General features: G+C 54.3%; 3 protein-coding genes across 3 annotated transcripts; 1 reads left to right on the top strand and 2 right to left on the bottom strand.

Moving 5' to 3' along the window:
- Positions 1 to 2,337: 2,337 nt before the first annotated feature.
- WHR41_01803 (uncharacterized protein) lies at positions 2,338 to 3,900 on the bottom strand (the record flags this gene model as incomplete). Its single annotated transcript, XM_069370409.1, has 1 exon — positions 2,338 to 3,900. One exon carries the CDS (start codon positions 3,898 to 3,900, stop codon positions 2,338 to 2,340), a length of 1,563 nt encoding a protein of 520 aa, XP_069232587.1.
- Positions 3,901 to 8,650: 4,750 nt separating this feature from the next.
- On the top strand, positions 8,651 to 10,331 carry WHR41_01802 (uncharacterized protein; the record flags this gene model as incomplete). The annotated part of the gene is made up of 4 exons (XM_069370408.1): positions 8,651 to 8,927; positions 8,984 to 9,175; positions 9,235 to 9,626; positions 9,687 to 10,331. The coding sequence occupies 4 exons, from the start codon at positions 8,651 to 8,653 to the stop codon at positions 10,140 to 10,142; spliced, it is 1,317 nt and encodes a 438-aa protein (XP_069232588.1). The 3' UTR covers positions 10,143 to 10,331.
- Positions 10,252 to 13,715, bottom strand: WHR41_01801 (uncharacterized protein). The gene is made up of 4 exons (XM_069370407.1): positions 13,195 to 13,715; positions 12,436 to 13,143; positions 11,700 to 12,370; positions 10,252 to 11,650 (listed from the first exon to the last, which is right to left on the bottom strand). The coding sequence occupies exons 1-4, from the start codon at positions 13,276 to 13,278 to the stop codon at positions 11,050 to 11,052; spliced, it is 2,064 nt and encodes a 687-aa protein (XP_069232585.1). The 5' UTR covers positions 13,279 to 13,715; the 3' UTR covers positions 10,252 to 11,049.
- Between the last annotated feature and the right edge of the window lie 129 nt (positions 13,716 to 13,844).

The raw sequence follows: 13,844 nt of genomic DNA, 5'->3' as shown, positions 1-13,844 counted from the left end.
CTATCGAGCAGTGAGAGCTCCCTCTACCGCGCGCCATCGACGAAGGCTATTCTTATTATTGTCGAGCTGTCACCATTCCAGGCTCTGTCTCGAGAGCAGCAGTCTGCCTTCCCGCTCCCCGACCCGTGTCCACCCTCACTGCCACACACAGACAATCAATCTACATCACCTGCCTAAGGTATCGCCGCCAACACCCACCAGGGCCACCACCCTTCCACACACAGGCCACCCGTCCGTCCTTCACGTGCGGCGCTCACGCTCGGTACCACGGGCGCGCTGCGACTAGCCGCCAGCAGCGCGACTCTTCACAATCGGGCGTGCTCGCCGCCCACCCGCCTCCCGCCGCGCCGGCCGCTCGCTGGCCATGTGTGGTGCGTGGCAGTGTGCTCGTCGGCACGCGGTGCAGCACAATAACACAATGACAATCAAACGACGCGCCGAAGCCTCCTCCAGCACCCGCCGGCACCCAGTAATGACGCCAGCGCCATGCAGCACCATGCGGCGCCCACTCGCTGTCATATGTCTTGCCCCCCCCCCGGTCGGTTCCTGCAGCGCGCCACCGATCTCTGCCGCGGCCTCGCAGGCCTCGCTAGCACGAGTCGCACGACTGCTGGCCCTGAGCCCTCCGCCGCCTTGCTCGGCCCGCGACTTCTGACCAGCGATCGCCGCCCGCGGCCGGGCCCGCACGCGCATGTCCTGCTAGTCACGCGCAGGGAAGAGGCTCTCTCGACGTCCAGAACGTCGGCGCACCCACTTCGACCCTGCCCCGAGCGCCGCGCACGCGCCCCATATCCGGGCCACGCTCGCCCTTAATCGCCCTCGCCCGCCCACCGCCACGCCGCCCACGCCCTCTCCCGCCCGCCGAGCCCGTCACGAGCGCGAGTCGGCACGACGGCATGTCTCGCCTTGCGCTTGCGCTGCTGCTGCGGTGGCGGCCCCGGTGGCTGCCTGTCCTGCCCGGTGGCGACCTGCTATTTGCGCACCGAAGACGAAACCTCCCGATACGAGCCCCAGGAATGCGCCCCAACGCAAACGACAAGCTGACGCCGACGCTCTTCCCGCGTTGCCACGGCCAGGCAGCCACTGGCGGCGTCGTGCCACCGCGGAGAATTTAGCGCGCGTACATGGACTGGTAAGCAAACGCGCAGGAAGCACTGCCGGCCGGAGCATGACTTACTTGCGCGAAGGGGGTCATGCTAGTGCTGTGCGTGATCTGGTCGTGACGCCATGGCCGGAGCGATCGCTGAGCCTCCGTTCTTCGATCTCCCGCGTTGCTCTACTGAACCCTGAGTCAAAAAACCCATGTAGTGGTGTGAACTGCACGGCAGGTGACTTTTTGTCATGTCTTACATATTGAGTAAGCGGAATCGGCGCGTTCTGGCAGGGTCCGTCAGTGATGTGCGTGCGAAACGACAATAATCTACACCAGACGCAGCCGCCCGACGAGCCCAAGCGAACGACGTCGAGTCATTAAGCCCAGGCCGGATTCGGCAGGGAAAGTTGAAACCTCAGGCCTCTAAGCGAGTGAACGCATTCCACGCGAGCGGTCGACTTTTTTCGACCGCGACGGATTCCATTGATTATATTACTTCATGCACGCGTGCCCAAACCCAGGAGGATGTGCGTTGGAGATATCGTTATTGAAACAAATCTGCATAATCACCGTCACCGCTTTTGTTTGCACTTGCACTTGCACTTGCACGTCCTACGCGATACACTCTACCCCCGTTCCCAAAACGACCGCATTCCACCCGCGTGTCTCGGAATGCACGCATCCGCCACGTGCGGACAGAAACAGACGCCACGCATCCTTTGTCGTCTTCCTCACACCCGAGTAGAACATCCCAGACAGCATCCGCAAACACAGCGCTGTTGCTGCGCATAGCGCTCCTCACAAAGAAACGCCGTAGACAATGAACCCGTTCATCAATCATAAGTTCGTAAAGCGATCCATCATGTCGTTACCACGCAATGCCCACATCCCCACGCAACCAAAACGCCGTGCAAAATGCTCGATAAACCCAAGAGAATCAACGCCACGCAAACGCTGCAACCCGATAAGAAAGCCGTGACGGTGCAGCCAGCCGCCCAACGCGCGGAAATCGGAAGTGTCGTGTACAAGGGGGTCGGTGTGGTGCTATCCATCGAATCGAACGAGTCGGAAAGACCGCGATGTCGAGCGCGAAAGACGGAGGAGCGCCCTTTCGAGCGGAGTCCGGCGCCTAGTCCGCCGGAGAGAGAGGAGAGGAGGCGGTGGGAAGGATCGCAGTTGGAGGAAAGGGGACCAGATCGTTTTGGATGAAGATGTGGTGCTGAATGGGGCGCCAGCCGTGGACCTCATCGCCGGCTGCTGGGTCCAGACGAAGGCTTCGATTTTCCAGCAGGCTTCTGCGCACAGACTTTCAGGTGGTTCTTGAGCGAGTCTGACCTGCTGAACGCACTTGGGCAGTGCTGGCACTTGTGTATGCGCTTCTGCCGCGAGGTCTGATGTGTAGCAATATGGCGCTTCAGGGTGTCGTTGCGATCGGTGCTGAAGAAGCATTCGGGCAGGCTGCACACGAACTTCTTCGCTTTGTCGTCGCTGGAAGGCTCCAGTTCTGCGTCTCCGGGTGGCTCGGCCGCATTCGCGTCTGAGGTGGAGGCAGGGTGGCTAAATGCTTCGGTCTGATGCTGGTCGTTAACATTGAAGGAGCTCGATGCAGTAGGCGGGAGAATGGCGCTTTGATTAGCCATTTGCGTCTTGAAACCGGTAGCTTCTGTGACGAGAGTCTTGGTGACTGGCACATCTTCCAGATTCCATGCTTCGACTGCGAGACTGTTGCCAGTGTCTCGTGCGTGAACATCATCAATTCCCTCATCGATCTCAAGGATTCTAGCATCATTTGGACGCCATGTGCTGGCATCCGTCTGGTTCCTGCTTGCATATCCGTTCTCCGTATGCTCATCAGAAGGCATTGGGGCCGAATCTCCAGGATGCGCATGCGCTCCCTCGCCAACGAAGAGAGTTGAGGCTCGGGCTTTTATGTCAGCCATTAGGTTCGCGAGAGCAATCTCTTGGTCCCTGATATTAGCACGCTCTTCTTCTCCGGGATCGAACGTTTCGCCCAAAATCAGCTCCACTTCCTCCATGGTCTCGGTAAGAAGAGTGGCGACAGCATTGTAGCCTCGTACTTTAGCAAGGGAGATGGCATTCCTGTACTGGCTGGTCGGATGTTTCATGGGATCTCTTGTCAAATAGACCACCATGTCAGATAGGCCGCTCTCAGCGGCAGCTTCAAGCGCAGTGTACCCTCCAACCCGTGATCCAGGTGCACAGATATCCTCGCCGTGTGCTACGAGAAGCTCAACGATGCCGATGTAGCCCCCACGGGCAGCTAGCTGGATGGATGTGCCGCCGTCCCTGACGGCGGGACTGGCGTGCACGTCAGCTCCATGGGAAAGTAGGAGCTGGACGATCGCTTTCGATCCCTGCTCAGCAGCCTTTTGGAGTGGCGTTCGGGTCATCCCTGGTCTTGTGGGCTCGTTGACACGAGCCCGATTTGCGATGAAAATCTTGACCATCTCCAAGTCACCGCCATGGATCGCACGTAGAAATGCAGTTCCGGGGTCTTGTGAAGGTTGAAACGAACGCCAGATCCCATCCGGGTCTGCACCGGCGTGGAATAGTGACGAGATGAGATCCAAAGGTGCATTCTGTTCCACGGCGTACTGCAGTAGAAGCTGGCACAATGGTCTTCCGTGGCTTTGCTCGATGATCTGTGCAGCAGCTGCGCAAAAGCGTCCTCGAATGCATAGCTTGAATGTAGCGACCAGGGTGGCGTCATCCGGGACCGGGTTGATACCAGTGTGCACCAGATCGGAGACAAGATCAGTGCAAGAAGACGGAAGGCCTCTCGCCATTAGAATTCTTTCACGGGCAGACAGAGTCCCGCCGTATGCTACCAGTTCTCGCGCAACTAAGATGTGTGAATTCTCGATGGCGCGGCCCAGTGCCTCTTGAAGTGCATCTTGATGTATGAAAAGGTTCGATCGCAGGAGGAATCGGACAAGGACAAGATTACCCATCCAACTAGCAGCTACCAAACCACTGCTTGGAAAAAATCCCGCGTCCAATAGTTCTTGCAGCACGTCGATATCACAGCGGAAGGCAACTGCGCAAAACATGATCGACTCGAAACGCTCAAACCAGTGATGGGTATTGCTGTAACACCGCGGTCCATGCTCCAGAGTAAGTCGTACAATATAGGCGTTGTTGTGCGACAGCGCATAGAACAACGGTAGATTTGCTGTCACATCGCCACCATCGCGAATCGATCTGTTGGAAAAGCCAAGGACTTGATTCGACAGGATTGGATCGATCGCCGCACCCATCTCGAGCAACTTCAAGGCAATATCCGTTCGGTTCAACTTGGTAGCCCTGACCAGTGCGTATCCAAGGACCGCGGCTGACTTCCATTCCCCCAAGGTCAGAAGATATCGGATCCAGGCCCAATCTTCAGCTTCTGTGGCAGCTGCTAATACTGCGCAGTAATGGTGCTCTGATACAATGTGGCTCTCAACTTGCATGCAGTGCAAAAGAACGTCAATCGTTTCGACCATTTGCAGCTTAATGGCCTCCGCGAGAGCCGTAGAGCGATAATGACGAGATAGAGAACTGACCGCAGCGCCTTCTTTGAGCACATAGTTGAGCAAAGGCAGGCTGCGGCTTCGCACGGCTGCTGTGGACGAGTTCTCAGTCAGGCTTATTCCAGATTGCCTTAATCGTACCACAGCGGACGCATGCCCACGTTCTATTGCTATGTCGATAATGTTTTCAGGATAAGGTGGTGTCATGAAGATGCATTCCTGGTAAAGATTTGAAACATCGCGCAAGCCCCCAGCGAAACGATGCATGTCGTTTATCTCATGGATCTCAGAAGCGGTGGAATTGGTTGAAGCATCAAGGTTCCAGATATTGAATTTCTTCCGATCACTTTCACTGAGAGAGCAAGGCAAAGTCGTCCCTAGATCAATCCCTGCGGCAAGTGCTGTATCGACGATTCGCAGGACACCGGCCTCGTCTGCTCGGCAGAGTGATTCGTGGTATACTCCAGCATTAATCCAGCTGATGCATGACGTTCTAGCGAGTTGGGGTAGCGGAGGTAGTAATCTCACGTACCTAGGCACTTCCATCGCTGTTTTCATATTTTTCATATCCTCTGCACAGGTCGTACCGCCGGCGTTGACAATCACCGTCAGCAGATCCTTTTTGGCAAGGTCAGAGACTTTGGCATCCAACAGCGCAGCTCTGAGCGCCCCGCCTTGACCGCATTGGCAAGCGAAAGATCTGCCATCATTTGACTTGTGTCCACTTGTGTTTACGTCCGCTTTGAAGGTTTTGATGAGTAGCTCGGTCAGATCCACATGACCAAGACCTGCGGATCGTTCGACTGGTGTCAAGTATTGATCATTCCAGCGACGCGATTTATTGACGTCGTTCCTGCTTCTGGGAGACACAATACTTTTCTGACAGTATCACATTTGCCCTTCTCAATAGCCCAGAAGAAAAGATTTTCAGCTGTGGAGATCAGTGACTGGACAGTGGTGGAATCATGCGGTCCACGTATAGCGAGCGAAGTCTTTTGTAGATAAGGATATAGCAGCGGTTGAAGGAAGTCGTACATGACGACTGGTTCGATCATCCCCTGTATAGAGGATATACCGTTCATGCAGGCGTACACCAGGAGCTTGATCTGCAGCGACTTGAGATATTGGATCCGATCGGTGCCACGCAACGATACTGCGGCAGTCTCGGAGGCTGGCAATAGGGAGTCTAGTAATGGCTGTACGTGGCGCTTGTACTCGATCAACATGCTTTGTGAATTTATTTCGCTCTCTATCGCCAGCGATTCATCTTCGTCAAGGAATTGGTCTGAATTCAGTAAGCATTTGATTCCAAACGGAACCACTGAAGTTCTATTCAGCCCGTGTTTCTCACCAGAAGCTTGAAGTTCTAATGCCAGTCGCGTTGATGGTAGTACGCCACTTGTATTTTCGACGGGGATACTGATTTCATGTGCGATGATTCTATCCAAATGCCAATTCGACCGGGCGTACCGTCGAACAGACATTGCGGTTCGGGAGAAAGTGGTCACGGTCCTTCACTTGATCGTTTTCCGGAGCACGGTGTGTGAGCTATGCGATTTGAGGGCTGAAGGTAGTTGGATCACAAGGGAAGAATGCACCTGCCTTAATATAATAATGTCAAAGCTCAGGCCAGGCCACGACGAGGCTGAAGGATCTGTTCAGGCTTACAGCGATGCCGCTCAGCTGCCCGCCAACTTGACGGTGGTACTGCATCTGCTAGTCGCGCTGGCGAGGCGTCGAACTCGGCTATGCACCAGATCGCCAATCGGCTTGATTCACGTGCGTGGATAAGCACATGGGCCCAAATCATGGCGGTGGCTCATGTTGGCAGGGGTTTGGCGAGCATGCAGGTCGACTCAAATAGAGGTGCTTCTTCTGGCGGAACCGCCAACTTATTACAGATCATCCGAGAAAAGAGATGAGCGGAGCTTTCTGCTCGCAGCGCCACTTGGATAACGATCGCGCTTCACACGGACCCGAACGTCGTTTAGCCGGTAACCGAATGCCGTCTAATTAGAAAGCCCGAAAATCCTTCAACTGCAGCTCGTACCTATTGACAGGCACTGTAAGTAAGCGGACAGTGTCGAACATCACGTAGATCTTAGGGCGTGTTCTGATGTGGTTGCCTTCGGTAGTTGGCGGATGGCGGTTGGCGGTTGGCGGCTGACTGTCGCGATCTATAGCTGGCGTTCACAGTCGGCGGTTTGTACTTGGCGGCTACAGCTGGCGGTTGGCGGTTGACAGTCGGGCTTCTGGCCGGCGCACAAATCGCTACCGCCAATATGGCGAGAAATGCTCTAGATGGCCAGGCGACTTTGCTAAGTCTCCCGGCTCCTAAGCAAGCCGACGAAGCTATGAGCAGTCACCACGCACAGGTAGTGAGTGCGAAGCGTCCGCCAACTATCTGAATTGGATGGAGGGCTCAGAGAACAGATAAAAAGAGAATTCCCATGGGATGAGCCACCTGTAGTCGTCTTCCTGGATCTTCTGCAGCCACCATTACCGAAGATGCTTGCAACAGCCATCCTGGCTAGTTTAGTGTCATTTCTTCTGACGCTTTCTGCGTGCGCATACCCAGTCGAGTCTTCGAGGGCCTTATTGCGTGCGAACCACCAAAGAGCGGACAACCATGCGGTCAAGACTTGGCCAGAACATCGAACGAACCCAGGTGGTTGTTTATGTCTTCCTAGTCGTCCAAAGATTCCTGACTGACCTTCTTCAGACATGTCGGGCATGCTGAGGCTCGCCGTGTCCTCTCATATTGGATCGGCGACAACCAAGCGCCCAATGCGTGCGGGCGGGGATCGCGTTGAGCAGTCACACTCCATTCGCCGCAGCCAGGAGATTGAGGGTCAGCGATTCTTGCGTTGTTCGCATGTAAGAAGAACACTGACGGCCGGACAGCGAGATCGGTAGAAGCCGCCCCTAGCAGTTCTGCACCGTCAACAACAATTCAAGACATCCACGATGCCAAAACACAAAGCAGTGTCGCCTCTGTCGCCTCTGTCGCCTCTGGGACTGGTAATGATTCTCAGAGAAAGATAGAAATTGGCTTCCGAGCGTTCGATGTCATCTCGTGCATCGGTACCGTCATCAGTACAATTATCGCTGCGCTCATGTGGCTGGAGCTAAGGAAGGAGAGGAAAAGGCCAGAGTTACAAGCAGTGGCCCGCCGCATTGATGCGTTGGAGGCCAAACAAGAGTCTTCAGGGCCAGTGTTCAGAGCTGAGAGACGTGTTCTGATGCGTGAGAAGCGGGCAATTCTGAGACGCGTCTTGACCATGGAGGCAAAGGGTCGCGCTTTTGAAAGCCGCCTACATCAGATGTCGAGTCGCCATGAGAAAGAGAGGATTTGTACTTAGTGTGCTGGTCTGTTTGGAGCATATATTTCTATGCATGTTGATAGACAGATGAATGTAAGCTTGTGCGGGATGGAAGGGAAATGCGAGAGACCGACATTCAACACGTGAAGTGCCAAGCGCACTGCCGAAGCTTTGTCCTCACGTTGACCACGCGGTCCGGGCGCGCCAGACTGCGACCTACAGCAGGTTCGATATTGCTAATACTACGAAGACCCAATCTTCGCGGAATGGATATCGCTTACGCAATGGCACGCAGAACCGCAATTGGCTTCAGGCGCAGACCGGTGAGGAGTTGCCGGCGTGCAAAGCCTCTCACTTTTATTGTCTTGCGAGACAGGCGTCCTGACCCAAACCGGCTCGCCGCTTTCTAACAATCTACCACTGTAGTCGGATAGTGCAATGTCTCAGCGAAATCCTTCATATCCTGATAGTCCAAGTGATGCCATCAGTCCATTCGACCGTGTTGGCAATGGTCATGGAAATGCCCGCAGCAATAGCGACAGCAGTATCGGCAAAGTCGCAACGAGTACAACGCGTATCATCAGTAGAAGTACAACAGATGATACCGAACAAGTGAATACAGAGGCTCCTGAAGCAACACGCAATGTAAGTCGATGCCTTGCTCAGTAATCTAGTGCATCTGTAGCCAGCCTTCAGCGTTAATGTACGTCGCACAGGTCGGATGGATAATGGCAGCCTTCACGATGTTCAAGACCCAAGTTGGCATCGGCGTCCTCTCGATTCCATCTGCTTTCAATCAAATGGGACTTTTAGGTGGCGTCGTATGTCTTCTGCTGGTCCATAAAATCGCACTCTGGCTAGGGTATCAGATCGGACAAGCCGGACTCCGCCATCCAGACGTTCGCGCATTTGACGACGTAGGGCAGAAGCTTTTTGGTCGTTGGGGTCGACTCCTTTTCGGAACCGTGTACTGGCTTTGTGAGTCTTACAACAAGCAGATCTTTGGTGCGTTATGCTGATGGTGTTCGGTTCAGATTTCATCTTCGTGGGCGCTTCGGCAGTGCTGGGAATAAGCATCGCTCTGGGCGTGCTTACCAACAACAGCAGATGTGCTCTTGACTATTTTGTTACTGCATCTTGCATAGCTTGGATCTTGGCTTCGATCAAAACCGTCGCTAGGCTTGCTCCCCTCTCCATCGTAGGAGCGGCCAGCATCGGAACTTCTCGTGAGTGTCAATCACAACATCGCATTGTCCGAACGATCATGCTAACTGCCGGACAATAGTCGCCGTACTCACCATCGCGCTCATCGTTCGAGGCCGTCCCGAAACCGCACCCTCAGCAGGCCCGTGGGTGTCAGACTATAAACTCGTGAAGTATCCCACCTTCACAGAGACTCTCTCTGCCGTCTCATGTATTGTCTTCGCGTACTCTGGAGTCCCTGCGTTCTTCACCATACATGCCCAGATGAGAGAACCGAAGCACTACAACCGTGCGATGTTCGCAAGCCTGTCTGGCGTCTTCACGGTCTATGCAACGGTCGGCATCATCGTCTACATCTATTGCGGCTCACACGTCAGCTCACCCGCCCTTGGATCTGCTGGAGGTGACATTGAGAAAGTGTGCTATGGGATCGCTATTGTCGGCTTATGCGTCACGGCATGCCTTCTTTGCCACGTACGTATACCAAGCCATCCGCTCCTTAGATACTCATGTGACTAACGAATTTACTTGCAGTATCCGACGAAGCAGACCTATTCTTTGGCAACCGCACTAATCCAGAAGCTCGGTCCTGGGAACGACCCTCAACAAGCAGCCGAGCGCACCTTCAGTCACAGAACAACCACCCTAACCTGGTACTCCAGCTCCGGCCTCGTAGCTCTGACCGCCTTCCTAATCGCCAGCGGCATCCCGAACTTCAGCGAGCTGGTCAGCCTCGTGGGCGCCCTGCTCGGCGCCGCCATCTGCTTCCCTCCTCTGGCGTGCCTCTGGTTCAAAGACCACTGGAGCTCGGAGCAGCGGACGCGGAAGTTTTGGCTGAAAGTCATGTGGCACGCTTTTTTGATCGCGGCGGGAGTGTTTATGATGTGCGCGGGGACGTACGCGGCGGTGGGCGATATCTTGCACGCTGGTCAAGGGAGGGCGCCGTTTTCTTGTGCGCCGCTTTCGCAGAGGGCGGGTTCTTCGGAGTGAAAGAGCATTGGCAGTCGACGCGAGAACGCGATCTTTCACCACTGCTGACAGCGTGTAGTGAGGCACATGATATTTCACGGATCTGATGGTGTGGGGAACGGGCAGTAAATTGACAAACAATGTGATAATTCGATTCGGCTTTCGACCGTTAGGGTATTAAAGGAACATCTGCCGTCAGTGTGCAAGCCCAGTCGATCTCAACAAAGCCTCGCGTTGCTTGCGTGGCACTGATCGTTTGCGCACCAAAGCCTCGGAATGTATTCATCGTACATCAATTTGCTCCTCCTCCAAATCCAATCATAGATCAGCGCGACAGCTACAGGTTCCGTTACCGCAAATGGCGATCAAGCGTAAACTCAAGCCCAGATCTTTTTCAGATCGTTCTGTGTTGGCCCGGGCTTCCGCTCCCAATAATGCTGAAACGTGTTTTGAGTCGTGCCACTCGGAAAGTGATGAGTGCGACTCGGATAGTGATGAGTGCGACTCGGATAGCAGAGGGAAGACAGCTTCGTGCTGCATCAAATGGCTGCATTAGAATGCTCCCAAATATTAGAAATAAAATGATCTGCTCTGTCGACACCATTTGAGATAGAGACAGCGAGCTTAGCGACCAAGTGGTGAAGCTCGGGGTCCGAAGCAGCGTTTAGGAGGTAACATAGAGGCCAGTGCGCGACCGAGTGCGTAAAGAGAATCAGACAGTGCAGAACTCGCTCGAACGCTAAGCCAGAAATCACCGATATGGAAAGCACTGCTCGACGACCAAGATAACGAACGGAGATTGCAGACGTTATCCAGGCTCGATCAGTTGTTCATCGTTCGTGAAGGTCGCCAAAATTTTGCCCCTAGGTTTCAGGCTTCTCAGGCAGAAGGACGAAATTTGGGCCAGATGATCTCGGAAAGACTTCCCCTAACTCTTTCGTGAGTCGATGTGCTGCATCGCAATCCGATCCTTCTCATCAATTACCATGGGCTCGTCAGTCCTGGCTGTTTCCCTCAGCCTGTCGGTACTGTATTTGACGAGCGAGCTTCTGCGACTTGTCATTGCAAGGAAAAAATCCGCAGAACGAGCTGACCCAGGACCGTGCCGATCTTGACTAGATGCTTTGCGAAGATCACGCATGATCGCGTTGGTCTCGGACTCTTGGATGACATTTTCCTCCATCGCTTGGCGGACCAAGGCTTGCAGGAAGCCGGTTGCAATGGTGTATGATGCAGACAGGTCGGTGTACGAGTCGATGCAAAGCTGAAAGTAGAAAGAGCGGTCGCTCTTGGTGTATGTCTCCTGCAACACACTCTTGCCTACGTAGAACAAGCCGATGTGCCGGAGTATCGAGTTGGTGTTCGTGGCATGCTGGTGGCGGTAGCTCACAATCATGGCCTTGAGTTGCTCCAGTGATGCTGTGTAAATTGTTTCTGCCGTTTGTTTATTCGATTCTGTAGAGATCAAAGCGAATTCGTGGCCTATGAAAGGGCGAAACAGATCCATCAGGGCAGCGTGATACCAAATGCTGGCAACTTGTCAGCGTCTTACTCCGTACACGCAGGGTTGATGCTTACTGCAGGATCACGACATGGTGAGGAGTATCCTTGCTTCGTTTCGCTACGTCCGTCAGATCGCTCGCCCAATCTAGAAGTTCGTGGTACTTGCGGACTACAAACAACGTGGATACGGCATCGGCAATCGGCGTTGAGTCTCGGAGATGAGGGTTGTAGGCCGCGAATATCTCATGAGTGATGTATCGGAGCTTGCATAATTCTGGAAACGTCTGAGCCATGAACGGAGGCAGCCGATGGAGACTCGGATCGGGGAGATAGATTTTGGCTTTGTCTCGAGGGAGCACTCCTGGAATTGGGAGCGAAGGTGATGAGTCAGGAGGATCGTTGTGGCAGAGTTGCGAATGAAGTACGAGCCAATTGTACATCCCCCAGGCTGTGTGGGCAGCAGCTCGTCGCAGCTTCGCAGACAGGATTTCGTCTCCTGTGGTTTCGTAGATCACGTGCGTCGACGCGAAGATCCCCATCCGTTCCGCCATACGAAAACCTCCTTCGTTGAATTCATCCACAAGTCGAGATTCGTCGTCACAAACGCAGTACAAAGCCAACACCTGCGATGCTGCGATGGTGCAAATCGAGTCTTTGCTCATTTCTGCCAGCCAAAGTCGTCTCGTATCCTCGAAAATCAGGTGGCTAAGTGGCCTGAGATGAGCATGAGAGGCACTATGTGTTCGCTGCAGGCAGTGCGTCAGTCCCATCGCAATATTCCCTACAAGATTTGAGACTTGATTTCACTTACGCAAGTGTATGCTAGCAGGGCATTCACCAGCAGGTGGGAACAAAATCTCGTCTGAGCAGTTATGAGATCGGCCATGAAAAGTTCTGGGTCAAAAAAGCCAAGTATAGGGTGGTCAGTTTCCAGGTATCGCGAGATCAAGAAGGCAGCATCTTCGTTGCGAATATCTGCTTGCGTCCATTCGCTGATTCGTAAGTCATGAAGCCTGACATCACAGAGGTGCTGTGTTTGATCGACAGCAGGAGGCACGGCTGGTGTGGAGGAATTGGATGGAAAGCTCCTCAGCGGCAAACGCTTAGAGGGAGCTCGTAAGGGTAACGTTGATGCTTCCACGGGAATTAATGTTGCATAGGAATCTGGCGAAGAGAGTGATAGTTCCTGCTCGGCGCTCATCGTAACGAGCTGGCCGGCATCGTCTGTGGCGTTGTCCGCCTGCGAAGCGCTCTTGTTCGGTTCATGCGCTATTAGGGCGAAGGTTCTTACTGGATCCGATGAAGCAGAGGCGTTCCGGATAACGCGCAGTATTTGATCGTCGGTGGCAAAATTCAGGGCGTTGAAAGCAGCTGCAACATCACGAACAGATTCTTCTGCCTCCATAGCCGACCGCTTTTTTGCTTCGTGCCTGCTTTCGCCATGATGCAGATTCAGAGCCCATGTACAGTCGATATCGCGCTGGCGGCAGGGGCTGCATGTTGGAGGGTCGCCATGGCACTACACCAAATCTCAGTGAGCGAGCGGCAAGCTTTGGAGAAGCCATCATACTCCGATTTTGCGACTTCGACATGGATTACAGGCGAGAGTCGTGTTCTTGCGTTGTCGCTTGTGGTGCGTGGGTGCGGCATCCATGGTTCATGGTGCTCGCGAGCGTCTCTGCGGCTGCGAGGAGTATACTTGGAAGCAATGGCGGTGCACATAAAGATGTCAGAGCCGCGTGGTCTTCGGATGGCCAGACCATCTCAGAGAGGCACGCCGCCGCAACTAATATCCCCGCGCCAAGAAGCTATCAGATACTTGAGAGCTGCTATGTGACACGCCTGGCGAACGGCCTTGCCACCTCCGAGCGTCTATTATTTTGTAAGACTTTGGGCGCGCCCAGTTCCGGACATGTAGCGCTGCGCCCGAAAATGAAGTCGACGCTGGGCCAACTCGATCTTCAGCTTGACTCCTCTGTGCAGCACATCGAAGATTTAATAGAGCGATCCAACGTGACTCCAGGCTGGCCCGGAAGCGGCACGTGTTCGCTGCCAGAGTCGTCATGCATTCGTAGCCGATCCCACTAATCAGCTCGTGCACGGCCGCTGCATCCAGGGAGCTTGCTCCCTGCGGTGCGACGATTCAATCTGACATATCGGCCTTCGTTGCGATTGTCTTTTCATTCGCTTCGCAATAGCCTCACGGCCTTTTGCCCAATG

This window comes from Cladosporium halotolerans (assembly GCF_011745625.1).
Source record: "Cladosporium halotolerans strain TM138-S3 chromosome Unknown Sca4, whole genome shotgun sequence".
NCBI classification, from domain to species: Eukaryota; Fungi; Ascomycota; class Dothideomycetes; order Cladosporiales; family Cladosporiaceae; genus Cladosporium; species Cladosporium halotolerans.
Note: the sequence above shows the minus strand (reverse complement) of the source record. Positions and strands in the feature narration are given on the sequence as shown.